Source organism: Pezoporus wallicus, unplaced genomic scaffold (genome assembly GCF_028554395.1).
Source record: "Pezoporus wallicus isolate ANWC-B61680 ecotype Strahan unplaced genomic scaffold, APGP_CSIRO_Pwel_v1 contig_5709, whole genome shotgun sequence".
NCBI classification, from domain to species: Eukaryota; Metazoa; Chordata; class Aves; order Psittaciformes; family Psittacidae; genus Pezoporus; species Pezoporus wallicus.
Genome location: NW_026635251.1, coordinates 793,618 through 819,772, shown reverse-complemented (window position 1 = coordinate 819,772; position 26,155 = coordinate 793,618). Strand labels below are relative to the sequence as shown.

Genomic DNA, 26,155 nt, shown 5'->3' with positions numbered 1-26,155 from the left:
GTTGCTGCCTTGCTGGGGTTCCGCTGCCGCCCGCCCCGGCATCGGGGTGTCCTTGCCGGCCCCCTCCTGCCGGCCTCCGCGGCTGGCCCTGTCGCGCCGCCCCGGCTCCTCTCTCTTTCAGCGGACTCCTGGGCCTGGCTATGGCGGACTTTGACGAGATCTACGAGGAGGAGGAGGACGAGGAGCGGGCGCTAGAGGAGCAGCTCCTCAAGTACTCTCCTGACCCGGTGGTGGTGCGCGGCTCCGGCCATGTCACCGTGTAAGGGCCGCGCCGGGGCCTGCGCGGCTGGGGCGGGCGGTGGAGGCCTGGGCGGCGGGACAGGGGCCCCTGGGTGCCGGGCCTGGGGGTGGTGGCGACGGCGGTTCCAGGTCGGGGAGGCGGGTGGGGGGGATGCTGGGCCTTTACTGCTTCTATGGGACTGCGGAAGGGCCTCTCGGTCCCGCCGGGCAGCTGTGGGCTGCCTGGGTCTCGCAAGCGGGTGCAAAACTCAAACGAGGCGCTGAGGAAGCAAGGCTGACTTGAGCTATGACTAGCAGAGGAATGTGAAGTATTTGTCCAAAACGATGAGCTGTCAGGAAGTAAGGTTCCTGTGTATAACAGGTATATGCAGGCACCTGACCGGCTGGGCTATTGCTTAGGGTTGTTTATGTATCTGTTACCCACTCCCATCTGACATGTGGCCGCTAATACAGTTCTTGAGAACTTTTAAGAAAGAAAAGGTATCCGTGAGTCAGGTATGTGTAAAATCATGTTAAGTTGTGATTGATGTGTTGTTTCTTTGTGTTTAATCTGGGAGTGACTGAGTTCTGTTTTGTCAGTGTTTAGTATCTCTGATGATCTAGCAGCAAGTGTCCGTGAGTTAGTGTAGAGCTTATCAATAATGCAACAGATGAGAGTGTCTTTCCTTCAGTCAGTTCTGTTAGGCACACTCTACCGAAATGCCGTGGTTGTCAGTTAACGATGTACAGCTGCAGAAACTGAAACACCGACCTGGAGACAAAACACGGCAGTGTGAACTTTTTTTTGTTTTCCATTGTTCACTGTTCAGCAAGACTAGACTTGCAATAGAAGCATAAAGGTTGAAGGTATTGTGATCTATGTCAGAGTTCCATGAACTCTACTGATTTGCAGATATTGACCTTTCCAGAAGACCAGGCTTAAATTTGGAGTGGTTTTGTGGCACATTAGTACATTATTGCTATGTTTGGTTGGCATTAAGTAATACTAACAGCTGGGCAGTGCAGTTTACTGTCTGGTTAACAACAGGAAGTAAGACACGATAGACTGAGAGAAGTTGGAAGGATGAAATGGGCAGGAGGCTGAGGAGGCCCCATAAAGGGACAGAAGCATGTAGCCAAACTGTTCAGTGTGTGACTGTTTATTGTGGAAAAAAAAATTAAAAAATGCTACCTATCCAATGACTTCTCTGAAAATAAGCTGGTAGCCTCAGCCTGTTTCTGGTAAACATCAAAACCACGGTTTTCATATTAGCAAATGCAGAAGTATAAAGAACTGAAATAGAGGCAAACACTGGTTTCTTCTCCAATACTGGAAAGTAAGTTGTGTGAGACAAGGTCATGGCCCGTTAGTGGAATCGTAGGAAGCTTGTGTAGCATGTCTGTGACTAGTTAAGGGTATTGTGGTTGAAGAAGGATGGTTACCTCATTAATTGTTTATTAATGGTCACTAGCTCATTATTACATTAAGGTCTTTCTTAAAATATTTGCACTTTAGGCTTTGGATGAGCAATGAAATGCAAACATGTACCTCAAAAATTAGGCGATTCATCTTCGTCTGCTGTCTTAATTGCACCAGGTGTGAACAGTTCAGTAAATAGCATCAGGCACTTTTACCTTTGTACAGCCTATAACTTCTTTTGTCATTGACAGAGATGCTTATTATTAGTTAGATCACTGTCAGAACATTCACTTGGTGGGTTTCAGGAGTAGGTCAAGCCTTACGTATGTAATGAATTAGTCTGGCCTGGTATAAAAACATGTATGAGTTTGGAATGTCTGACAAAAACTGTCTGCAATTAAGCAAATACTGGATTGATCTGTCCCCGGCTCTGCTGTTTAAAGAGTGACTGACACTCTTCTGCAGGGTGTGAATTTAAACAGAAGTTTTCTTTTCACAGTCTGTCCTCTCTGATTTTACATAATGTTGAGTTTGAAATATGGCATTTCCATGCCTACAGATTAATGTCAGAAAGACATTTACTACCACTCGGTTTCATCCAGCTGACAACGGAAGTGTGTGAGAGATCTTTCTAAGCTGAGCAGTTAAAAGCAAATTAAGGACAGCGGGTAAATACTATCCAAATCAAACATACAAAGGCCTTGCCTTTCCAGAGTGTGGGGTTTTTTGTTAGCTCTAAGTTTTCTTCTGAAACTCAGTGTTGGGACCATGTGGCACACAATTACAAAACTTTTTTTCTTTGACATTGTTTTTTTAATATTCATTTAAACTGTTTTCACACCAGCAAAGTTTAGATAATTCAGTAGTCTGGAGTAATACTTGACTTGTTTTTTGATAACTTGAGGTGATCTCTTTTAATGGCAAGAAACCTGAAAGCTGAGAAAATAACAGGATTTAGAACTGGATTGAAAGTCCAAGGTATTTCATACTTGCTTTCAGGGTGGAAAGAGGGGTACGTGATGAGTTTGAAATTGCAAGAGAATATTTGTATTTGGTGTCTGATTGTGTTTTTCAGTGGCTGTTTTCCTGTGCTTTCCTCTTCCTTTACTAGCTGAGACATATGTGCCTTTTCTATACCAGACTGTATTAGCTAGTCTGTAGCAAACTGTATTTTGTAGTGGTAATACTGGATTCATTAGCCTTTTGCAGTGCTGGAATGCTGGAAAGCCATTGTGATGTGCTAATGAATGCCTTTCTGTGCTATTTGTCATCTTAGCATATTCTGTGTTGATGCAATATAACTGTTTGGAGAGAAAAAAAACCCTCATAAAATGTATTTTTACCCAAGTCAGTTTCTTTAAACTTAATTCTGCTGATACATTTTTTTGAACCTTACTCTGTATCAAGGACATACGAGTGAAAACAGGGCTATGTGGAAATTATGGATAGACTGTGTTAAGTTTTGTGGAATACATATTTATTTTGTAAGGGCTGTGAACATGTGAAACTAAAGAGTATGGTTAAGAGCAATGAAAAAATGGTTTAGTCTCCCCATAAGAGAGGACAAAGGTGAAGAGAGTAGCGTGTCAGTTTTATATGTTGTGAATATTTGAGTTGCAAGCTGAGAAAAGGTTGCAGGTTGGCTGTGTCCTATACTGTAAGCTTCTGTACTTTGATGTTTCTACCTCTCAGCTTTTCTTTCTAAACTGTACACAAGGGCAGTAACTGAGCTGAACCTTTCAAGCAGAGTCATGTTCAGGAAACACTTTTCCAGGTTCCAGGAAGGTTAAAGAAAGCAGTCATCTGGGAGGTGAACGTGGATCTGTTGAAGACATGATGTAGAATGCAGAAAGCATAGAGCAAGCAGGGAAGGGTACTTGTCACTGAAGATGCAGTATTGTAGAAAAGAAATCTACTGTTACATGAGGACAGCTGGCTGAGGAAATACATTTCCAGAATACTGATTTTCAGAATATTGATTTTAAGACATCTTTTGCTGCTTTTTGTCAGAGCTTTTATGTCTTTATAGTGAACATGTCATAGTGCTCTGTGAAGTTTCTAGTATTTTAATTTCCAAATTGCAGATTACAATCAAGATTGGTAATACTGAGATCATATAATTGCTTATCAAAGCTTTTAGTGTATGGAGTCACTGTTTTTTTCTACTTGCATGTGGTGACAAAACTGTAACACAGAAGTCTCAGAATGCTGTTGGTAGCTGTTTGAGTTAGCTTTGATGTTTCAGTTTTGCTACCCCACCATAAACACTTGTAAATGTTGCCACAAGCTTCAAGTATGGAGTCTTGGTCTCATTTACTTACAACTTCACTAAAGTGTAACTGGTGAAGAAACTCAGAAGTTTCTGTGCCTCACTATGCCTCAGCCTGTTTGTAAATTCAGATACCTCTAGAGCTTTTCCAGTAGGGTTGTCTTTGTTGACATGGCTTTTGCGATCTCCATAAATATTTGCTTGTGTTTGAGGCTTTCAGTATGTGAATATTTTTGGATCATGCATTCACAAAAAAAGCCTTGTGTGTGTCCTGCTGATTTCCTAGCCAATCTTCAAGATGAGACTTGAACAGGGCTTTCCTGCAATTACATCTTTTTGTTACTTAACTGAAAGCAGGGAGACTTTTGTGTGCCTTTGACTTACCTGCTTGCACCTCAGGGTAAAGGGCTTCCTTCCTTATTTTGGGTAGAGGGACAGCTGAAATTCTGTCTTGTGTTGTATAGGAGCTCAGCTGTTGTTCTTGCAACAAGAGCTGCTTTGGACTGAATCATCCTATCCTTGGTAGTTGGCCACTCCCTTATTGCTCAAAATCATATTTAATTCCATTATTCATGGAAAATTTCTTCTGGATGTTGAAGCATCAAGTACATGAAGATCATTCTTTGAAGGGACATCTCTTCAGACATCTGTCTGATTTGATGAATTACTTATATAGTAAAGAGATGTTACCTTTTAGTTTGAGACTTCTGATGCCTGCTGTGTATCTTGGAGTCCTTCTTATGCTCCTGGCTGCTTATGAAGTGTATACAGATCCAAGGGATTTTTTTCAGGCTTTGGTTCCACTTCACCTTACTGGTAATTTTAAGTAGCTTAACTGACAGGGCATGGCACTTCTTTCTGAAGCTTACGTAACTTTTGCCTCAGCACTTGGTTTGACTCAGGATTTTAGGGAAAGGGTGGATGGTCCTCCTGTCATGGAGTATTCAACAGGATTTTCAGTGATGGAAGTATCTTTCCAGTAAGTCTTGGTTTTCTTTTGTGTTGAAGTGGTAAACTTGCCATATATTTCTCTGGTGAACAATGTTAATTTGTAACTTCACCAGTTTTAAGGGATTTATAGGGGTTACAGAGCTACTATTCTAACTGCAAATACTCATATACGCTTAGGTAACTTGTGTGTAACTAAGGTCTCTGGGGAGACCTTATTGCGGCCTTTGAAGAGGCTTATAAGAATGCTGAAGAGGGACTTTTACCAGGGCCTCTAGTAAGTAACTGGACAAGGGCAATGTTTTTAAACAGGATGTGTAGATTTGGTTTGGATATAAGGAAGACATTTCTTATGGTGCTGGTAGTGAGACACTGAAACAGGTTTCCCAGAGAAGTTGTGGATGCCCCATTGTTGGAAATGTTCAAGGCCAGGTTGGACAGAGCTTTGAGCAATCTGGTCTAGTGGCAAGGGGGTTGGACTAGATAATCTTTGATAGTCCTAAATAATTATGCTTCTGCTGCCTGCAGTCAGTGATAGGGAGATAACTTGTTTACCTTTCCTTGAGACCGTCCATAAAAATTGCCTACAGAGTCAAATTCACAAAATACATAGCCCAGTGTGCTGGTGCAGACTGAGGCAACAGGCGTTGCTGTTTGTGGGCTGGCTGCATGCAAGTCTAGCTGTTCTTGGTGTCCATTCTTATACTCTCTGTCATCTGCAGTTGTGGGAGGTGATATATACTTCAACATCGTCTTTCCCTTAGAGCCTGTTTGCCAGGGAACTTGTGTAGTCTGTCTTCAAATCTGTTGTCACAGTCTTCATCATTAATCTCAAGTGGAAGACCACAGAATTTTGCTACTTGCAGCTTAAAGAAGCACTTTTTTATGTTTTAAACCAATATCTGACTAGTTTCAGTGAGTGCCCTCTGTTGTGGCATTTGGTGATTAGCAGTCAGTCATTCAGCTTATCCACTGCCTTCCTGAATCTTTGCACTTTGATCATATACCCTCTCAGCCTTCTCTTTCCCAGATTAGTGTCAGCCTTGTCAGTCTCCTAAAGCAGCTGTTTTATTCCCTTATTATATTAGTTTTCCTTCTTTCTGCTTTCTCTTAACTCCACCAAGTCCTCAATGAAATGTGGATGCAAGAACCTCACCTAGTACTGAATGCATGGGTACATGAGGGTTTTGTGGAGAGTCAAAATGATGGCCTCTGTGGGCTTCTTAATCCTGTTATTCCTAGTGGTGCCCAATATTTCTGGCAGCTGCTGCTTGCATTGAGCAGATATTTAAGAGAATCATGACTGGTGATAAAAGATCTGTCTTGTGAGCTGTAGCTACCAAGCTTCAGTTGAGTATCATGTAAGTATAGTTCAGCTTTTCCAAGATTCACCACCTTTATATATGCAGAAGCTCATCTGTCACCTTTTGTCCACTGGGTTTTGTGAGGCCCTTCCACAGTAGCTCAACTCTGGTATGGCACTTAACTGCCCATTTGATTACTTGGATAAGGTTCTCTGTTAGCTTGCAGATCATTTGGTTCAGTAAGAAAAAAACCTGAAATAAACCCCAAGAAACATCTAGCTGCTCAGTAAACATACTGCCAAAACAAATCAGGTCTTTTCAACTATCAAAGTTCAGGTAAGCTTTTCTGCCTGCAACTGAGCACTGTGTGTTAGGTTTTGCTGCCTGTATTCAAGTCTTGAGCAGTTTAATTTCTGATTTGTGGTGTTTGTAGTATCTGATAGTAAGACTGCTTTGGTTTATCTTCAGGTGGTTATTAATTACAACTTAAGTTTTACAGTAACTGCTGTTTCCTGAATTAGTAGCCAGTCATACAGTTTTACTAATTACTTTGTTAGACTGTATAGTCCCTATTAGAAGTTATTGCCCAGGCTAGATGCCAGAAGATATTAAAATACTCTTTGAGGTTTATCTGTTCATTAACTCAACCAGCCAACTTTAAGATAGAAACCTCCTTTTTTTTTTTTTTTAAATAGATTATATGAAACTTCTCTACTATTTAGATCTTCTGAAACCTAGAATAGTCAGTGACTCCAGCTCATCTCAGACTCCTTCATAGCTTTACATTTGTAATCAGTATGTTTCTTTCAAATTAGTTACTATTTAAATCCTTATTTTAATGATTTAAATAATTATTTAAATAATGCTTTGTTAGGTAGTATTTTTGTGTTCTGAAACTTACTAATATGTTTTTTTCTGAATAAGGAAGCTGGTATTGATTCAGTTTTAATACATAGAACAGTTATTTAGCACAGCCTAGGTGAGCTTTCCTTTAAGATACATCTGCACTGGTGATGGAAGAGATAATTCAAACTGTGACAAGTACTTTACTTTTCATGCATATTGCTTATAAAGATTTTGCTGAGTTTGGGGAAGAGTCAGCAGTATCAACAAAACTTTAAGAAGAAGGCTATAGGCAAGATGGATTTCAGACTGTGTACTAAGGGTACTTTTGTGGGTTAAGATAATTTTAGGAATTACTTTTAACAACTTCTTCCCTGAAATTAATGCTATTGTGATACAAACCCAGAGGGTATTATGAGGTGCTTATAACTTCATTCCATGCCACAAGTTATTTCTAATTTTGGTATGATCTTATTTTTGGTTTTGCAGGTTTGGACTAAGCAACAAATTTGAAGCAGAATTTCCTTCATCTTTAACTGGAAAGGCGAGTATCTGTGAATAGGAATTTGAAATCATAGTTAAGATTTTATTACAAAACAAGAGTTCCAGGTGTAGACCATTGCAAAAGTAATAAAAAGCACTGCTGTAGTACTAGCTTATTTTTTGGTTTGTTTTGTTTTTTCCTTTGTAGGTTGCACCTGAAGAATTTAAAGCCAGCATCAGTAGAGTTAACAGCTGTCTTAAGAAGAACCTTCCAGTTAATGTACGATGGCTACTATGTGGATGCCTTTGCTGCTGCTGCACTTTAGGTTGTAGTATGTGGCCAGTTATCTGCCTCAGTAAAAGAGTAAGTTGAACTATTCATGTAAGTTTTAATATAGAATTGTGCAGGATTTGTTCTTATTTTGTGGTGGTGTTTAGTTTTAGTTCTCTGTTTTGTTTGTGGGTTTTGGTTTGTTTGGTTTTTTTCCCCTCCCCCAGCTTAGAAACTGTGGTAGAGCTCACTTAAATCGGTTTCCTTTCATATGTTTTGGTATCAGTTGTCTGTCATACTAGTTAAAACAGACACCTGTCAGAACTTTGGGCTTATAACTCAGTGAGTGGTAGCATAGCTGAATGTTTCCACTAGAACTGTGTACTGAACAACAGTTATTGAAGTAGCTTTCAACATACTATTTTAATAGCTGCATCTTCTGTCATACAGTGTTTGGGCTTATCAGAATTTGTAAGTGATTGAGTAGCAGTTTGCTTTAAGGAGCTTCTGCTTACACTGGTTCAAATAACCGTAACTTGTTTAAAAAGGCAATTAAAAAAAGATAATAATTGATTTTTCTTTTGCGATTTTGTTTCCAAGCTGTAGATGAGTAAATTGATTTTTTTTCTTTTTTGTTGTTGTTTGTTTGTTTGTTTTTTGTGGGTTTTTTTTTGTTTGTTTGGTTTGGTTGGTTTTTTTTTGTGATTTTTTTTTTTTTTTTTGTTGTGTGTGTGTTTTTTTTGTGGTGTGTTTTTTTGTTGTTGGTTTTTGTTTTTTTTTTTACATTAAAACCTGGAAAATAGTGTTTTGTCTGTGTACACTTGGCACTTAATATATTCTTCATAGCAGAAGCTCATTGCATGTGCCTGTTTTTCACTTTCTTTCCCTCAGTGCAGTTAATTAGGCTACCCTCAGTCTCTTCAATTTTCATGTGCATAAAAATTTTCTTGGGCTAGTACTCTTTCACTTCTTTGTGAGAAGTCTCTGTGCCTCCCCATCCTGTCCTCGCTATTAGCGTTGTTCATCTTTCCAATTCATGGCAAGGTTTGTGTATGCTCCTTCTCTCTTCTGTAAACCTCTTAATGTTACAAGTTGTGTACAATTAAGTACACTGAATGTCATCATGACTATCAAAGTCCTAGAACCCTACCTTTATTGATCTAGGCCTAGCTCTGTTCATTGCAGACACAAGAGAAGCTTGCATTTCTGCTGTCTACAGGAGAAAGCATCTGGTGCTCTGTAGTTGGACCCGTTTTTCTTATATGATGTGCTGTTGTAGCAGGAAGTGATAGCAGATGTTACATGGTAGGGGCTGATGCCACAAGCCCTCATCATCTAAACTGGGGTCTCTTAACCTATTACCAGAGGTCACAAATAATCAACATCTTATACATTGTTAAACAAAGTCAGAAAAAAGGAGGGGGCTAGAAAATAGAATTTGAAGCTGTGAGATATTATCAAGGACCTATTGCAAATTCTAATATAGGAAACAAGCAAAGAATTTGTAGATTCTGGTCAGGGCTACTGCTCACAGAAAAGCAGTGAAAAGTTACTGCCACTTGAGTTGCTTGAATAGGTATGAGTGGGTTCAACTTTATTTCTTGGTAGACCCAGATCAGGAAAGTAGAAAGTGATTTAAATCCTTTAAATCTCTCTTACCTGGAATTACAGGTTTTCTAACCCTTAAGATCTCAATACTGAATTGGATCCACAAGCTTATAAGATTTTCCTTTTATGCAGGGCTTTCCATCAGCTTATGTCAAAGTGCTATGACAATTGCAGGAAATTAATTGTATGTATTTTCCTACAAGTGGCAAAAATGAGAGACAGTGCGTGATGTGAATTACCTGGAGCTGCCCTACAAACTGACAGCAGCTGCAAATACAACCTGTTTCATCTAGGTTCCAATCTGTAATTTGCTCAGTAGATTCCAGTGGAATTGTGACAGGAAACAACTTCATGTTCTTCCACTGGAAAAAAAAAAACAAACCCCAACGATCTATTGACTATTTTGATTTGCTGCTAGTGCTACAGCTTTGCTGATAACATGGCAGACTAACGTGTTCAATGCAATCACTTACATTTGAACCCTCGTACTGCTTGTCTGTGACTTCACAGTGTTTTGAATCACTTTGATCAAGTGATCTTCCATGCTCTGACTTCTTCACATCTTGTTTCACCAGCCAGACTCCAGCCATAGGTATAGTCGCAATAGCCAGGATTCACCTTTTGAGGAAGCAGGGATCCAGGATGATCTGTGGCTGTTTCTTCTCCTTAGCTTTTAGATACAATGGATTCTTTCTCACTGACACTCACAATGTAAAACTATTATATTAAAGCAACAATAAACAAAAGGTTACTGCATTTTGTCTGAAAAGTGTTGCCCAGAGAGCTTGTCTAATTCAGCCCTGTCCTAAAATGAAAGGACAGTTACTTGGAACTGGTGTGTTACATCCTGCAATGATCACACAAGACTTCCAAGATCATACAATTGGAGAGTTTGATTGCTGAAAGCAGGATGGAAGTGTTTCATGTAGAACTGAAATTTGTGTAGAACGTGTTTTAATCACACAATGAAAACATTCCAGCCTTCATCTTTGCCCTTTCCTACTGAAATAGAACACTAACAAATTTGTTTTGAATTGCATATACAGTGAGCTGAGAAGTGGGAGTGTTTCTGAAGTTAAGGCTTTTATTAAATAAGTTTCATCTATGCAATTACTTTTAATGTAGAAAAGTAGCTTTTCTCAGAATGACTGATTAAGAAATGCCTGTTTTAATAAGACCATGTTCTTAAATTGCTGCTATACTTTGCAACTCATTTTCAGAGAAACTTTTTAAGGTTTATGTAGACAAAATGAAAGCCGCAGCTTTGGAGCTTGTGAAGTTACAGTAATTCTCTTAATCTTTCTTTGTATTCTATGTTTTTACAGCCATTCATTGACTTCTGAAATTCTAACATGGCAGTGTTATCACAAATGTAAATATGGTTTTTGAAATTACAGACAATTACTTAAAGCTTGTGTGTAGTGGGAATATACGCTTATTTTTGTAGAGTGAATAAGAAGTTTTGGGTTTGTCTCCTTAAATCAGCAGGTGCTTCAAACTAAGAATTTAAGTCTCAGGCATTTGTAAGCTTAATTGTTAATTATATCACTTTAATGCATTTCCATGCAATGAAAGCGTTCCCTTCACTGCATTTTTCCTTTCAGTGTTTTGTTCAGTGCTAGTTTTGGAAGTCTTTGTACAGTATTGTTTCCTTTCTTCTTTTGCACTGGGGTATTTGAGAAAAAGCCTGCTAGTCTTCACCAGTAGAATAAATGTTCAATTTGATTCAGTATCTTATTGCCTCTCTCCTTTTATGTGGTCTTGATTCAATTTTAATGAATAAAAGCTTTCAAGAGAGTTACAGGAAATACAGGCCTTCATTTGCAGGTCTGGATCATCAATGATCTTCAGCAGTTTTACTCACAGATTATGCTATCCTTCCTGGGACAAGTTCCAGATTGTAGAAATGAGCATTAAGTCTTTAAGTTATTGTTCTTTAAATAAAAGGAATGACGTGGTGAATTATAATTTCGAAAAGCACTACAGGCTGAGGTGCCCATTTAGAGCCACTTTTTCAAATGAATTGGCACTCATTTTCAGTATTAACTAAATACTGTAGTTCCTGGTGTGTAAATAGGATAAATAATTTCAACAGAAACAGTAACAATGAAAGCTAGGATAGAATTGCAGTATTGCTAGATTTCTTAAAAGCTGGTATTGTACATGTAAATTGCATGTTTCAGAAGGTTCATGGGCAATCTCTTAAAATGAATAGAATGAGATATTTAATAGCGGTCTGTATTAATACTTTCAAGAGCTAGTTGTTTGTTTGTGAATTCACACAAAGCTGATGAATGCTTCTTAAGCCTCATCATTAGTTGTCACTTACATAGCAGTTTACATCTTCAGAGTGCTGTATAAACATAAGCCAATTACAAATTCCCAAGTATTGATTAAATATGTCGGGGAGGAGCTGGAGTGAATTTTCTTAAATACAGTAGTCTTGCTTGTCAGTGGATGGTACTGACATTAAAATAGCTCAGTTTATTGAAGCTATGAATATATTACATTAATTTTCAAAACTGAAAAGAATTTATTTTTTTCTCCTCTCCCTGTTGCCAAGGACTTGGCACTGGAGATACTCTAATACCATAATGCATTTCCAAGTAGTTCCTCAAGGTGATTACATAAGATGGAAGGTGCCTTGTTTTTGAAGTCTCTTTAATTCAGTTTGGCAGAATCTGTAAAATTGTAATGTATTTATTCTGTTTATCCTAACCAGAAGATATGTGCTCTCTATATTGGCTTTAGTCAGCTTAGTAAAACTTTTCAAATAGAGCTTGTATGAATCAAATATGCATTCCTGACCGTTGTCTTCCTTCAGAGGTCTTTAAAATTAGCTCTTTTTTTTTTAGTGTTAGCTATGAAATGAAAACTTTAAAAGAATTTGAGGATTCAGATATGGTATATTTTTCTTTAAAGATTGTTCACTATAATTTTGGACAGGAGAGTCACTAACTCCTCCATGTACTGAACTTAAAGTGGCAATGCTTGTAGAAAACTATAAATGTCAAACCATCAGTGTATAGCTCTATGGTTATTTTTTTTTTTTTCCCCTACCTCTGAACTCAGATTTTTATTTCATTGAGAGCACTCTGTAAGGGTTTATCAGATTTTCATGTGCTTTCCTGAAGGGTATTGAGTCGGTGCATAATATGGTGTGGGAGCAAATAGTTCTGCTGTGTCTTTTAGTTTGCCAGCCTGCTGGGGTGAGGGGGAAGGGGCAGGGCAATCATATTAGCATGAAAAATACTTATATTTATAATTAAATAAAAAAATAGTAGTTTATTTCTCTATAGAATCATAGAATAGTTAGGGTTGGAAAGGACCTTAAGACCATCTAATTCCAGCCCCCCTGCCATGGGGTGCAGGGCACCTCACACTAAGCCATGCCAGCCAAGGCGCTGTCCAACCTGACCTTGAACACCGCCAGGGATGGAGCATTCACAGCTTCCCTGGGCAACCCATTCCAGTGCCTCACCACCCTTACAGTAAAGAACTTCCTCCTCACATCCAATCTAAACTTCCCCTGTTTAAATTTGAACTCATTACCCCTTGTCCTGTCACTACAGTCCCTAATGAAGAGTCCCTCTCCAGCATCCTTGTAGGCCCCCTTCAGATACTGGAAGGCTGCAATGAGGTCTCCACACAGCCTTCTCTTCTCCAGGCTGAACAGCCCCAACTCCTTAGCCTATCATCATACGGGAGGTGCTCCAGTCCCCTGATCATCCTCGTGGCCCTCCTCTGGACCTATTCCAACAGTTCCATGTCCTTTTTATGTTGAGGACACCAGAACTGCACACAGTACTCCAGGTGAGGTCTCAGGAGAGCAGAGTAGAGGGGCAGGATCACCTCCTTCGGAATGCAGATCCTTTAGTATTAAAAATATGTATCCTAAAGTTAAATTTGTAATTTCATGTATTCTTAATAGGTTTTATATTAATCGTAAATGCAGCATGTATCTTTGGTTTCTGTAAATGCTAGTGCATTTGTTATTAGAATGATATCTCTGAAGATACCAATATGAACTGTAATAATACATGCAGGATTAACATTTTCCTATTATAGTGCCTTTTACATTGTGCCTCCCTCTCTATACCTTATACATCATAGATCATGCAGTGGTTTGGGTTTAATATTGCTTTTTGTATTGCTTTTCATGCCCAGTTTGACATGTTTCTGAAACAAATGTAAGCTTGTTGAAATTTGCATAGAGCTGTTTTGAAAGAGCACGCTAAAAATGGTCTAGCTAATTGTCAGATTTGGAAATTTTTAGGATTCTGTCTTTAGCAACTTGTAGAGAATGCCAACTAGAGAGCATATGCAAACACTCTTGAGGAAAGAACTAGAATGCAAAATTATCTGAAATTCATATGATAACATTAAGTAGAAAGCACTTCACTGAACAATAACTTGGTAGAGTCTGTGTTACAGTAGCATATGACTAGAGTGGTCTGCTGGGAAGTGTGAGGTGACCTGTGCCTCTTGCCTTTTTTCTAAGTAGTCTTGCTCTGGGATATATTCACTTTCTCACTTTATTAAACAAACCAGGGTAAGGCATTATTTTCTGCGCAAGTGAAGCGCTTTCAGTAACTTGAGTACTATGTATAAATAAAGTAGGCTGTTATTTAACCACTGAAACAACAAAAAGAAAAGGTATTTTAAGAAACATGACTGCTGACAAAACAGTTGGGAGGGTGAGAGGCGCAGCTGTTCTACAAAAGTGAAGACTGACTGAAGGAGTTGATAAGTCTTCTACCACACCAAGCATACACTGAAGTGAAAAATTGACAAGGTACTTCTCTTTTTGTTCCACATAAAAGTTATTTTTGCTGAATTTTGGAATTAATTGCTGAATTTGGAGCACTAATGATGATGGTGATAAAAAATATTTTTAAGTAGCTACCTTTTTTTTCCCTAAATTGGTTAATTGCTACAGGATCAACTTATTTGGGATTCTGGGATTCTGTAATTTTCTGTTCAATCCTAGATGGGCAAGGCACTTTGGAGGCTGTCTCATTCAGAGGGACTGTTCTCTTCAACATGCGCACTAGTAAAGTGCTCGATTTTACAGAGGACTGTAGAGTTATTTTGTTAGGTTGTGCTGCCTTTCAGTCTTTCTGGCTATGTAGCTTCTCTTCCATTCTTGGTGCTTACCCTTAAATGTTCCTAACAGCTGAAGCCAAAGGCTTCCTATATACTGATAAGTTAAAACTGGCAGTGTTCCTAGGAATGGGTGCTTTATAATTTCTAGTCTTCAAGAGGTCCCTGGCAGGCTCTGGGTCTGTATTGTGTAGCAATTCCTAGGCATTAAGGGAATGCTCCAGGCTCTCTGAGTTGTTCAGAGATTATGAAAACTTACTGGTACAGATGTAAGTTGTTCCCTGCCAGCTGGCTTCAAGTGAATGGGAATGTTTCTGGGCACAGTTTCATTTTCTAATAGAAATGTAACCTGAGATTAGTTTCTCCACCTGCACTGTCTTTGAACTATGTTCCATAGCATACTAGTGGGTATTTTGGAAATAAGTGATGGGGACCCAAACTAACATCTCTGTAACTTTAAAAGAAAAGATGGAGGTGGAATTTTCACTCATGTTCACTTTAGAATTTCCCGCAGTGGATGACAACATATGAGTTATTTGATGGAGATTCAGTCCTGTTTTGATCGCTGTTACGGTCCATTCCATTTTATGTGTTAATTTTCTGTTGCCCTTTCTACGAGAATGTCCTTCAGCAGGAGGTGAATGCTTTAGGTTGTTATGGCCAGATGTGAATAATTTCATAGGAGGGAACAGAGATTAATTTTCCTTTTTCTTTGTAATGGCAAAGAGTCAGAGCTAGAATTTAATTTTAGAAGAAAAGAGTTGAAAATAACAACACTAGTTACAATCTCGATGCTTCATGGATCAGTTCAACATCTGCTTGTGAAGTGTGTTTTACCACATCTCAGTTAGGCCTTCTCAAGGGAAGTGAGTTAATTTTGTCAGGGTCAAGACTATTTCTTCTGCAGGTCTTCTCCATAGTATGAAGGCCCCACAATAGTTGACTCTAGTCACTGTCACGTCATCACAGGAAGTAACTAGCTATGCTTACTTTGGTAACTTAGCTCTTACAGGAGCGCTAAAATATCCAGTGGCTAAAATATAAAGTTAGCACCTTGAGTCATAGAATAGAATCACAGAATAGTTAGGGTTGGAAAGAACCTTAAGATCATCTAGTTCCAACCCCCCTGCCATGGGCAGGGACACCTTGGGCAACCTATTCCAGTGCCTTACCACGCCAACCTAAATCATATCACCCAAGGCCTCATCCAGCCTGGTCTTGAACACTGTCTTGAACACCCACAAGAGCAGAGTCCACCTCCTTCAACGTGCTGGCAGTCCTTTTGATGCAGCCCATGATACCGGGCTTTCTGGGCTGTGAGTGCACACTGAATCTCTGTTCATTTTCTCATCAACCAACACCCACAAGTCCTTCTCGGCAGGGCTGCTCTGAATCTCTTCTCTGCCCAACCTGTAGCTGTGCCTGGGATTGCTCCAACCCAGGTGTAGGACCTTGCACTTGGCATGGTTAAACTTCATGAGGTTGGCATCAGCCCACCTCACAAGTGTGTCAGGGTCCCTCTGGATGGCATTCCTTCCCTCCAGCATATCAACCGAACCACACAGCTTGGTGTCATCAGCAAACTTGCTGAGGGCGCACTCAATCCCACTGTCCATGTCAGCGACGAAGATGTTAAACAAGAGCGGTCCCAACACCGATCCTGAGGGACACCACTTGTTACTGGTCTCCTGTTGGACGTTGAGCCATTGACCACAACTCTTTGCGTGCGGCCATGCAGCCAGTTCTTTATCCACCGACTGGTCCACCTATCAAATTGATGTCTCTCCAATTTAGAGACAAGGATGTCGTGTGGGACAGTGTTCAACGCTTTACACAAGTCCAGGTAGATGACATCAGCTGCTCTACCCCTGTCCATCAGTTCTGTAGCCCCATCATAGAAGGCCACCAAATTGGTCAGGCAGGATTTCCCCTTAGTGAAGCCATGCTGGCTGTCACCAAGCACCTTCTTGATTTTCATGTGCCTTAGCATGCCTTCCAGGAGAACCTGCTCCAAGATTTTGCCAGGCACAGAGGTGAGACTGGTCTGTAATTCCCCGGGTCATCCATTTTCCCCTTCTTGAAAATGGGGGTTATATTTCCCTTTTTCCAGTCATCGGGAACTTCACCTGACTGCCATGATTTCTCAAATATGATGGCCAGCGGCTTCACAACTTCATTTGCCAACTCCTTCAGGAGCTGTGGATGGATCTCATCAGGACCCACGGACTTGTGCACATTCAGATTATTAAGATGGTCTGGAACCAGATCCTCTCCTACAGTGGGTGCAGGGTCTTCATTCTCACAGTCCCTGCACCTGCCTTCCAAGACTTGGGGGGTTTGGTCAGAGCCTTTGCCAGTGAAGACCGAGGCAAAGAAGTCATTCAGAACCTCATCCTTCTCCAAATCCTGTGTAGCCAGTTCTCCCGAGAGCTTCTTGAGGGAGCCTACATTCTCCCTAGTCTGTTTTTTATTTGCTATGTACTTGTAGAATCCCTTCCTGTTATCTTTAATACCTCTAGCTAAGTTTAATTCTAACTGGGCCTTAGCTTTCCTAACCTGGTCCCTAGCTTCCTGGACAACATCCCTGTACTCTTCCCATGCCACCTGTCCTTGCTTCCACTTATTATAAGCCTCTTTTTTCATTTGAAAGTTTGGTATTTTCTATATTTGAGAGTATATTGTCTATATTTGAGAGTATATTTATATGAGAATTTTGTAATCAACTTTTAGGGATTTTCCTTGATAATTGCTCTTGGCCACACATTTCTGCTCCAGACCAAAGTGACTTTGGAGTCATCCAGTATCTATCAGTTAGTCTGATGGTGATAATACTACAAGATGTTCTCTATTGTACTCCTGAATAATGTACATGGGGTGTATGTTTCTGATACCTTCTCCATTCTCCACATATTTCATTGCTTTAGTGATTTCTTAAACAGTCTAGGAGTTTGACAATTAAGGTAACCAGAGTCTCAGAAATCGTCTTTGGCTTAAACATTAAAACCTGTTACATGCAGTAATGTCAAATAATGCTGCTCTTCTCTTTATATTAGCAGTGTGGTGGAAGAGACCTTTCCAGAAAGTAGTTGATCTGATTTGATTAATTAAGCTTTAAATTAATTTCTCCTGATTTACTAATCCGGGGTTGAGACCCATACAAATTAGTATAAAGATTGTGTGAGAAAATGGGATAATATTCTCAGGGCTATCTTTTAGAACAGCAAGTCTCCTGAAGGGAACTTGATGTTGTCAGTTCTTCCACTCCAGAATTCTGATTATATTTCTTTTTGCCTGATCAAGAGCTTTGATCTGCTTTTGTCTGGGCTTGCTTTCTGCCCAGAATCATCTGTAAGGTATGACAAGATACAGCAGTAGTAATCCTGTTGGAGAAGGCAAGATTGTACAAAAAGCACCAGAATGCTACACTTATTTCCAGATAGTCTTCAATCCTTGATGTATGGTCTTCATTCATTTTCTTGCATGGATGCTGCAGAGGGTTCTGGGATGAGCACCTAGTAGTCTCTAGTAAGAAATATCCAAGCTATTCATGGGTGTATCTTGCATCACCTTTCTTATGTGGTTGATCATACACCTTTTAAAGTTACTGTACATGCTGAAGCAGGTATTCCAGGTTGTCAGGGTCTGGACTTAACTCAGGCTTCACCTTTGTTATCTTTGCCCTTCACAAATAGAGAATTCCTCAGTAAGACTGGAATCTTACAAATTTACAGTTTCTAAAGGGTCTATTTGTGACACAGTGTTAAAGGTGGGGACTTGCTCAGCACAGGTAAACATGTATGTAATTCAGGTATGTGTGTTCCAAGTACAGCTTTAACATTTTTGTGGTACCAATGTGGGTTTCAAAATTGACTTGGGGGATGTTCTGGCATGTTGAAAATGAGTGTGCTTCAGTTGAAAGTGTGATTCAGTTGAAAGATTACTTTTTATTTTGTTTGTGCTGATAAATTGCATGAGTATGAATTCTATAGTTGGTTTATCTTTGGAGAATGAATAGAAATTCTGACATCCATAATTTTTCTCTTTGACATCTTAAAAGTTCAGACCTCTGATATACTCCTTCTGCTTTCTTCTCTGGTATATAATACAAAATCTGACCCTATAAGAATCAACAAAAATCTGCTTAAATTGGTCTCTTTGTATTTTGAAATTTGAGCATAAAGGGTATTTTTTTTAGGACAATATTCAGAATTACTAATACTTTACTTTGGTAAAGTTTTATATGAAGGAATTTTAAAATCTCTATTTATTAGACTAATGTTGCACTACATTTACATATGTTTTGCTGGAGATTCTGAAATACATTTAGCTGGAGATTCTTCTGTTGTTCCCAGACAACTACAAATAAAATCAGTAGTGGAGTTGTTACTATCCAGGTTATTTCCCCACTTAAAAGACAAAGGGAGGTACTCAAATTACCACTGTTTTGAGAGTCGTGTAAGATCCTTTTGTTTAATATTGTACCAGTCATTCATTGATTTACAGCCGGAGCTGAGGGGGCTTTGGCCCCTTCAGTAGTATGGTTTAGTATAACGTGCATGTTCCAGGTCATGCACTGCAAGAGGGACCCTGTGGCTGCGCAGCATCCCAGTCCAGATCATAACTGTGTCTGGAATTGTAAGCTAACTTCAGTAGACACTGGTAGGTCTTGTAGTTGGTAATGCAGGTAATGTAGTATTTGTATTCAATGCTGCTTTGTTTCTGCATGAAAAGTTCATAGCCTTCCTATTTATTTTTTTTTTCTTCCATGTTTAAGGGCAAAACTTTATTTTACTTAATTGGGAGCAATAAGCATTGGTGACAATGTATTCTGAGTTGGGGTTTTTTCAGTAGCCTGATTTTTCAAAGATGCTGTCAAACATTAATATCTTTAAAGAATCAGTTCTTTTACAGGAGTGTTTCATTAAACATTGCATCTAGATTGTTGATTGAAGAGCTCTGTTTCACAAAATTTGGTGAACATTAAAGGCTATCTGCTTTTTCTTCACAAAATATGTTACAAAGCATACTTTCTTATCATTGGCATGCTAAAATGTGTACTTGAATTGTAGTTTTAGTTTGCTCAAATATTACACTGCAGTTTTAAATTAGAAGCTGGATAGTATTTAATCTTCCTAATAAGTAAGTCTCTCTTCCACTTAATTTGTGCTTTTGTTGCGGCTAACAAATAATTTGCTGTATGGGTTTTTCTGTGCACCATTGATAGAATATATAAGCTTGTCATCCTAGTGTGCTGGAAATGCTACACTCAAATCAAGTGTTCCTTTCTGGTTTTGTATGTCCTCACCTGCTCCTCACTGTAAATCATTGAGATGTCAAGAGCAGTGATTAATTAAGCTGCACGTGCAAGTGCTTTTTTTTTCACCTGTCAAGTAGGAAGAAAACTTACTATAGTGAATTGTGTGATGCTGCTTGATTCATTTCTTTTTATCCCAAGCTCTGAGGTTCGCAGAAATATTTTATAGTCTAATTTTCGTTAACGTTTATTTCTGTATTGGTAGTGTGACATGATTTGGGAGCTATGACTGTCCCAAATTATACCTCAGGAAGGATTCTATTTAAAGCTCTGGGAACCTAAATAATTGTATTCTTGAAGCTGCATGTGCTTTTATCTCACACTATTCAAATTACTTTAAACTGGCTTCTTATTTAAACAAACCAATTAATAGTACATAACTACCTATCAATTTCTTATTTATGTGTATGTATTGTAATATATATGTAATTTTATTGGAATCTGAAAAGCTTGGATGTTTTTCACACTCTTTGGGGCAAACAATGAAATTAAATTATATAGTGATCTTAATCTATTATTAAAAGGTTCTGGAAAGGAAGATTACAAGGTAGATTCAGGTTTTGAATCAGTTTTGCCATTGGTTTAGCAGCGGGTGGGCAGGCAGATGCCTGCTCAGAGTAGAACCTATTGCCATTTTTCACCATTGATAGAGTAGCCTTTCAGAGTCAATGAGCTCTGTCAATGTGAGCTTGTCAAGGCTACAACTTCATAGACCTGAGAGGCGGTTTGAGAGGTCAGCCCTTTTCAGGTTTGCTGTGATGCAAATGAACTTTAATGCTTAAACAACTATTGGAATTTTTATGTCTGCTCCTTGTTCTTTTTTCTTCACAAAGTCATTGACGAGACATTCAGTGCTTTTTAAATTGGAAGTTGCATTGTGCTAAAGACCTAGTACAGATTTACGGAGGGCTGAAAGCAGTTAGATCATGTTCTTTTCATGGTGCGATTAGAATCAAATCGATTTCCCTACAGCCTTCAGCATTCAGATGGCAATTTTAACAAAGCTTGGGGGCTAGACAAGGGACAAAACGACTGAACTGAATGTTAATTACACTCTGCAGCCTTATTTTCTTTTGATTTGGAGCTGACTGGCAACTAAATTAACAAAAGTGTGACCATAACTGCTGCCCTATTTTCATTTAAAAGGAGAGCAGACTCTAAAAGGCTATCTTTACAAAGAAACAAGTGAGGTCTACTGATTATTGTTAAAGGGCACTGTCTTTAAAAACATAATAATAACAATAACCCCCAAAATACTCAATCCCCAATTGATGTGATGAATTAGTCACTAGCACATCCACCTTGTGATAATTCCTTGACTTGTGCTTTTTAAAATAAAACATAATAAAAATTCAGTGTAATGATTACTCATAGGTAGCAATGATCTAATTTTGAATCATGTGACCACAGTACATGCTTAGATATGCTTCCCCACAACGCTTTGGTATTAAACTAGAGAGAAACTGATGTTTGAGAACCAAGGTGCTAATATTTAGTGTGAAATGAGTAATTTGTTGTCTGAGTTTTATTTTACCCAGACATCCTTGTTTCTCATGACAGCATTTAGTTTGATTTGTTAAGGTTCATTTACAGTACTTGTATTTTGTACTAATAACAGCAAGATGCTTTCTCATCCCTTCCCCTCACCCCTCTCTGCCTTGTAAGGAAGCTGCAGCTGCACTAAGTTGTATTTGATCCTTGTCATTGCTCTGTCCTTTTGCACCTGCAGCTCTGTTGGTCTCATCTTAACACTTGGCACCATGAATTATCCTCTTTTTATTCATAGCCAGTAGCAAATCCCATTTAGAGCTAAGCAGTATATATTCTGGCAGTCAAATGACCATAAATGTCAGTATGTATTTCTTAAATGTAAATATAACTGAATAATTATATTCAAAATACTGTGAAACTTTGCAGCACAGAATGTCCTTTTGATACTGCATAATCTTAAAAAGCTCTGCAAACAGCTTTAAGGATTCTTTATATGAAGTGTCAAGTGTGGGCAACATAGGCAGTAAAACTTTGCTTTAGAATCCTAAATACTGGGTTCACTCTTTATACAACGCACAGATATAGTAATAGTTGTTTGTGTAATTTACTGGAACTTTCTGCATTTGGTTTTCAGTCTCTAAAATCTGGATATAAAAGTCACAAAAAAAATCTCTTTTGTTTAGGGTATTGCATGTTTGTACTTGACCTACAGCATTGCAAAATAGTTGGCAACATTTGTCAGTTTAGATACCAACCTTCTCAAAAGCGGTGCATTTAGACCACTGATACTAGGGGAGCAGTGTTCCTGCTTTTATACTTACATCACTTCATAATTTCTGTGATTTTAAAGTTGTAACTGCTGTAAAATCCAGAAAGCATATACATATGAACAGCTGTTCCAAAATATTTGAAGATAGTTATTTGGGTGTTGTAAAAAGTTGTTCTAGTTACTGTTTAATACCAGAGAAGTTTTGATAGTACTACAGACCACCCTGTACTCAGTCACTGTCCTGTACCTCTCTTTCACACAAAAGCAGCTGCATAACAAAGTTTTTCTAAAACCAGTCAAGAGTAAAATTCTTTCTCATTTGTCTTCCAGACACGAAGATCGATTGAGAAGTTATTAGAATGGGAAAACAATAGGTTATACCACAAGGTGAGTGCCGCAGGGAGCAGCTTCGTACTGTTGGAGTTTGAATTGCACAGTATGGAAACAGATGCTTTTGTTGAACGAAAAATATGAAAGGTGGACAAATGGGCTAGTCTGTGTGCTGCAATAAAATACAGCTCATTTTTCTTCTTTTTCTTTCCTCCTTGTCTAGCTGTGCTTGCATTGGAGACTAAGCAAAAGGAAATGTGAAACGAATAACATGATGGAATATGTAAGTTAAAGGGCTGTTTTGTGAGTTTCTCTATTAAATGATCATTTATTTTGCTTCTGATCTTATTCTTTTCGTGATTATTAATCAGTAAAGGTGTCAGGAGCTTAATCGCCTGAGTGCAAGGATTTTCTACGGTTCACAGATGCATGGTTTCATGTGCAGGACTGATTTATAAAGTTATGAATGACTTGAAAACAAGGCTTCACTGTGTTCTGAAAAATAATAAATTAATTGCCAAGATAAAATAGCTTGAACATGTGCTGATGGAGTGTGAAATTTTAGATGCTGTATAAAGAATAACCACAACTTTGGTTACGCAGCAAGTCAGATATGGCTGTTTTATATAATGCTAATCAAGTCTAAAAGTATGGAAGAAGACCTTTCAACTAAGCTGTTGGAGCTTAAGAAACTTTTAGCCTTTTTAAATTTTAACTGCCCCTTACCTCAACTGTCTTGAAAGTATCTTTATCTCTAAGCTGTGTCACTAAAATATTTTTAAATTAGTCTCTGGAGGTTTAATTTACTCCAGTCTTTGGCTGAAACTCCATAAGCACATCTTGGAAATATGCAGTGAGAATATACTGTTTAAAATGAATGATGTCCAATGTGGGATTTCAGTTTGTTTAGCTTGCAACCTTATTTCTCTTTTTTGGTGCTGCTTTTATTTCAGTTTTCAGAATATCTTGGCGGTACATAGAATAAGATGAAATTAAGCTGCTAAAATGTGAGAAGCATCAGAATTTGCATACTTTTTTAATGCTCTAGGAAGCAGGTGATAGGAAGGGTTAACCTGTTAAAAAGAAAGATTATTATTTGAGAAATGTCTACTGTATTAGTTCTAACGTATCTGTGGTCTTTATCATGCATATAAAAATTTGAAAAGTGATTAAGCAGTTGGAAAAGGTATTAAAAGAATAATTTTCTTTTAGTATTCCTCCTTTTCCTGTTTGTAAATTAGATCTTGTTTCTAGCCTGTAACATAAGATCTTTAAAGTGCTTTCTCACAGAATGACTCTATAAGTAGATTTTTTTTGTACCATCTATTCTACAATTCTGTTGTTGTTTAGATCTAAGAGATGTGGCTGAAAATGGAATAAGGCAAATTTCAGAAAGTATATTTGAACTTTACCTAAATGAAGTGTTTCGAGTTGTTTTTTTTTTATTTCACTGAAAATTTCATTTTCCTACAGGAAGACATTGTCACATCCAATGTTTTGCAGATTCAATTGAAAAAGACATGTACAGTGCTAATTTGTAAACGCTATAGCCCAGCAACCTTTACGGATGAATATTAATTCTGTTAAATACAATTTAAAATAAGTTTTGCACGACCTGTTTACATTAATATGTAGTCATAAGCATGTAGTTTCACAGGCTAAAGATGAAGATTTTATTTTCAATTTGGGAAATGTTTAATATGTTATCTCCAGACATATATAAAGAGAGAATTTTTACAAAACCTCTCTACCATTTTTTCATTTTCAGGGAACTGATTTGCTGGTCTCTTGTCCCTAATGTTATGTTTATGATTTAATTTTAAATAATATATATCCTTTTTTCCAAAGCAGATTATTTAAATTAGATTCTTGTACCCAAAACTTGGTGCTTTTCCAGCTTGAAGTTCAAAATCCACTGCTGAAGATGCTAAATTAAATAAATAATTAAATAGACAGAACCACAATAGCCTTACATCTTTGGCATAAACACAGAGTTCCAGCTTTGGGTCTTTGCTTCCTTTTTGAAACCCTGTCTGAGTATCAGTAGCCCTGGAATTCGAAGCATTCACTGGTTGACTCGTGTCAGGGCTCAGTGGATTTTGAGCAGTTTACATCACTTCCGAATATAAGTCACTTCTGAATATCTCTTAAAACTAAATTTATACATCTGATTTTGATATGTCTAAGGCAAACAGATTCAAAATAATAAAATCAGAGACTTCTGATGTTCAACATGCTATCAGAGATAAAGTGGTTACTCTCTAAGCAGCCAAGTTGTGTTCTCATTTACAATCAAAAACGTTTAGAATTATTTTTTTTTTAACTTCTTAGAAAGGCAAGCTCCCCTAAAAGTAAATAAAATCCTTAGTTCTGTTACTGGGTGCGTTTATTTGTTTATGAATACAATCATGCTGCTGTGTAATGACTGTTATTTCTGAAGAAAGTGCACAAGTGAGTATTTCCCTTAAGCTTTCTGTTTAAAGTAGGATGAATGCTTGGATTGTATTCTGGAGTGTACAGTACCATGTGTTCGTAGCTCAGAAACACCTGGTTTAAATTTAAATAGGGGCCATAAGAATAATCATGCAAAAGCATTAGTCAGGTTTCTTGTTAACTACTTGCAGATTCGTTAGATATGGGAACTTTGCAAAGGTTGATACACCTTTCTATCTGTACAAGTTTTGAATGTTAAATATAATTCAGAATACTCAAGTGGAAAAAAAATTAAGGGAATTGAATATGTAATTTAAAAATAACTTTGCATACATTGCACCTTCTGATTTCTTTAATAAATGTTTATCTCTTTCATAATTTTTTCCTAATAAAGTAAATGAATTATAACAAAGAATAATTATGAAATAGCGTATTTCAGTTTGTTTAGATGTTAGGTGTTGGTAGGCAAACCTTTCCAGTTGAATTTAAGTGATCTCTGATCATCATTATAACTTGATGTACTTGGGGAAAAAAAAGGCTTATGAATTATCATTATGATAGATAATCAGATTGCTGCCATCTTCCATCTAATACATGTTTTTTTTTTTCTTTTTATACAGGTCATCCTTATAGAATTTTTACCAAAGACACCGATTTTTCGACCAGATTAACATTTGATTTATTTATAGAGACTTATTCAAGTATGTTGTTTTTCCAATGGTGCCTTGCTTGGTGCTCTCCTGGTGGTAACATAGATTGGTTCTACAGAATCTTGTGGTGTTGTCATTCTTTTTTGTTTGTTTTGTTGGGTTTATTTTTTTCAGTAAGAGCATGTTCCAAGTGCATTTGGTCAAACTCTGCAAAGGAATTTCACACAAATGTTAACTGCTACTTAAGTTATTGTTACTTTTACTACTTCTGTTTGTTAGTATATCTTGATTTTCAAAGAGTCTTTTATATGTGTGCGCGTGCGTGTGTACATATATATATATATAACTAAATACACAGCTGAAAATGGTATACAAGCGAGCAGGTATTTTTTTATCCCAAAATGACACAACTGATTGACTGTACATTATGTAAGTCCTTTTAATCATTCATTTACATGCTGAAATACCTTCCGAGATCTTCCTAAGCTTTTGTCAGGGACTAGTCAATTGTAAATATTTTTATTTGTTTTTGGGATATTGGCTACCCTCTTCCAACAAAAGAAGGAGATAAAGTTCTTTTTGAAACTGTGCTTTTTGGAACCCAGATGTCATTGCATTAGTAGAAATCTCTGTGCTTTTCATGAAGAAGTCTAGTCAGCTGGTTCTGAAAAAGTTCTAATTTAAAGGTTTTTTGGTTTTT

General features: G+C 38.0%; 1 protein-coding gene across 1 annotated transcript; it reads left to right on the top strand.

The window, feature by feature from the left end:
• Window positions 1-26,155, top strand: CHIC2 (cysteine rich hydrophobic domain 2). Its single transcript, XM_057413976.1, has 6 exons — window positions 1-259; window positions 7,493-7,547; window positions 7,695-7,850; window positions 22,373-22,429; window positions 22,596-22,655; window positions 25,426-26,155. The coding sequence occupies exons 1-6, from the start codon at window positions 141-143 to the stop codon at window positions 25,474-25,476; spliced, it is 498 nt and encodes a 165-aa protein (XP_057269959.1). The 5' UTR covers window positions 1-140; the 3' UTR covers window positions 25,477-26,155.

Excerpts from the sequence above, each read along its gene's own strand:
- CHIC2 (XM_057413976.1), top strand. The coding sequence starts at position 141 with ATGGCGGACTTTGACGAGATCTACGAGGAGGAGGAGGACGAGGAGCGG. Across the intron at positions 22,430-22,595 it reads ACAATAGGTTATACCACAAG|CTGTGCTTGCATTGGAGACT; the intron begins GTGAGTGCCGCA and ends CTCCTTGTCTAG. Across the intron at positions 22,656-25,425 it reads CGAATAACATGATGGAATAT|GTCATCCTTATAGAATTTTT; the intron begins GTAAGTTAAAGG and ends CTTTTTATACAG.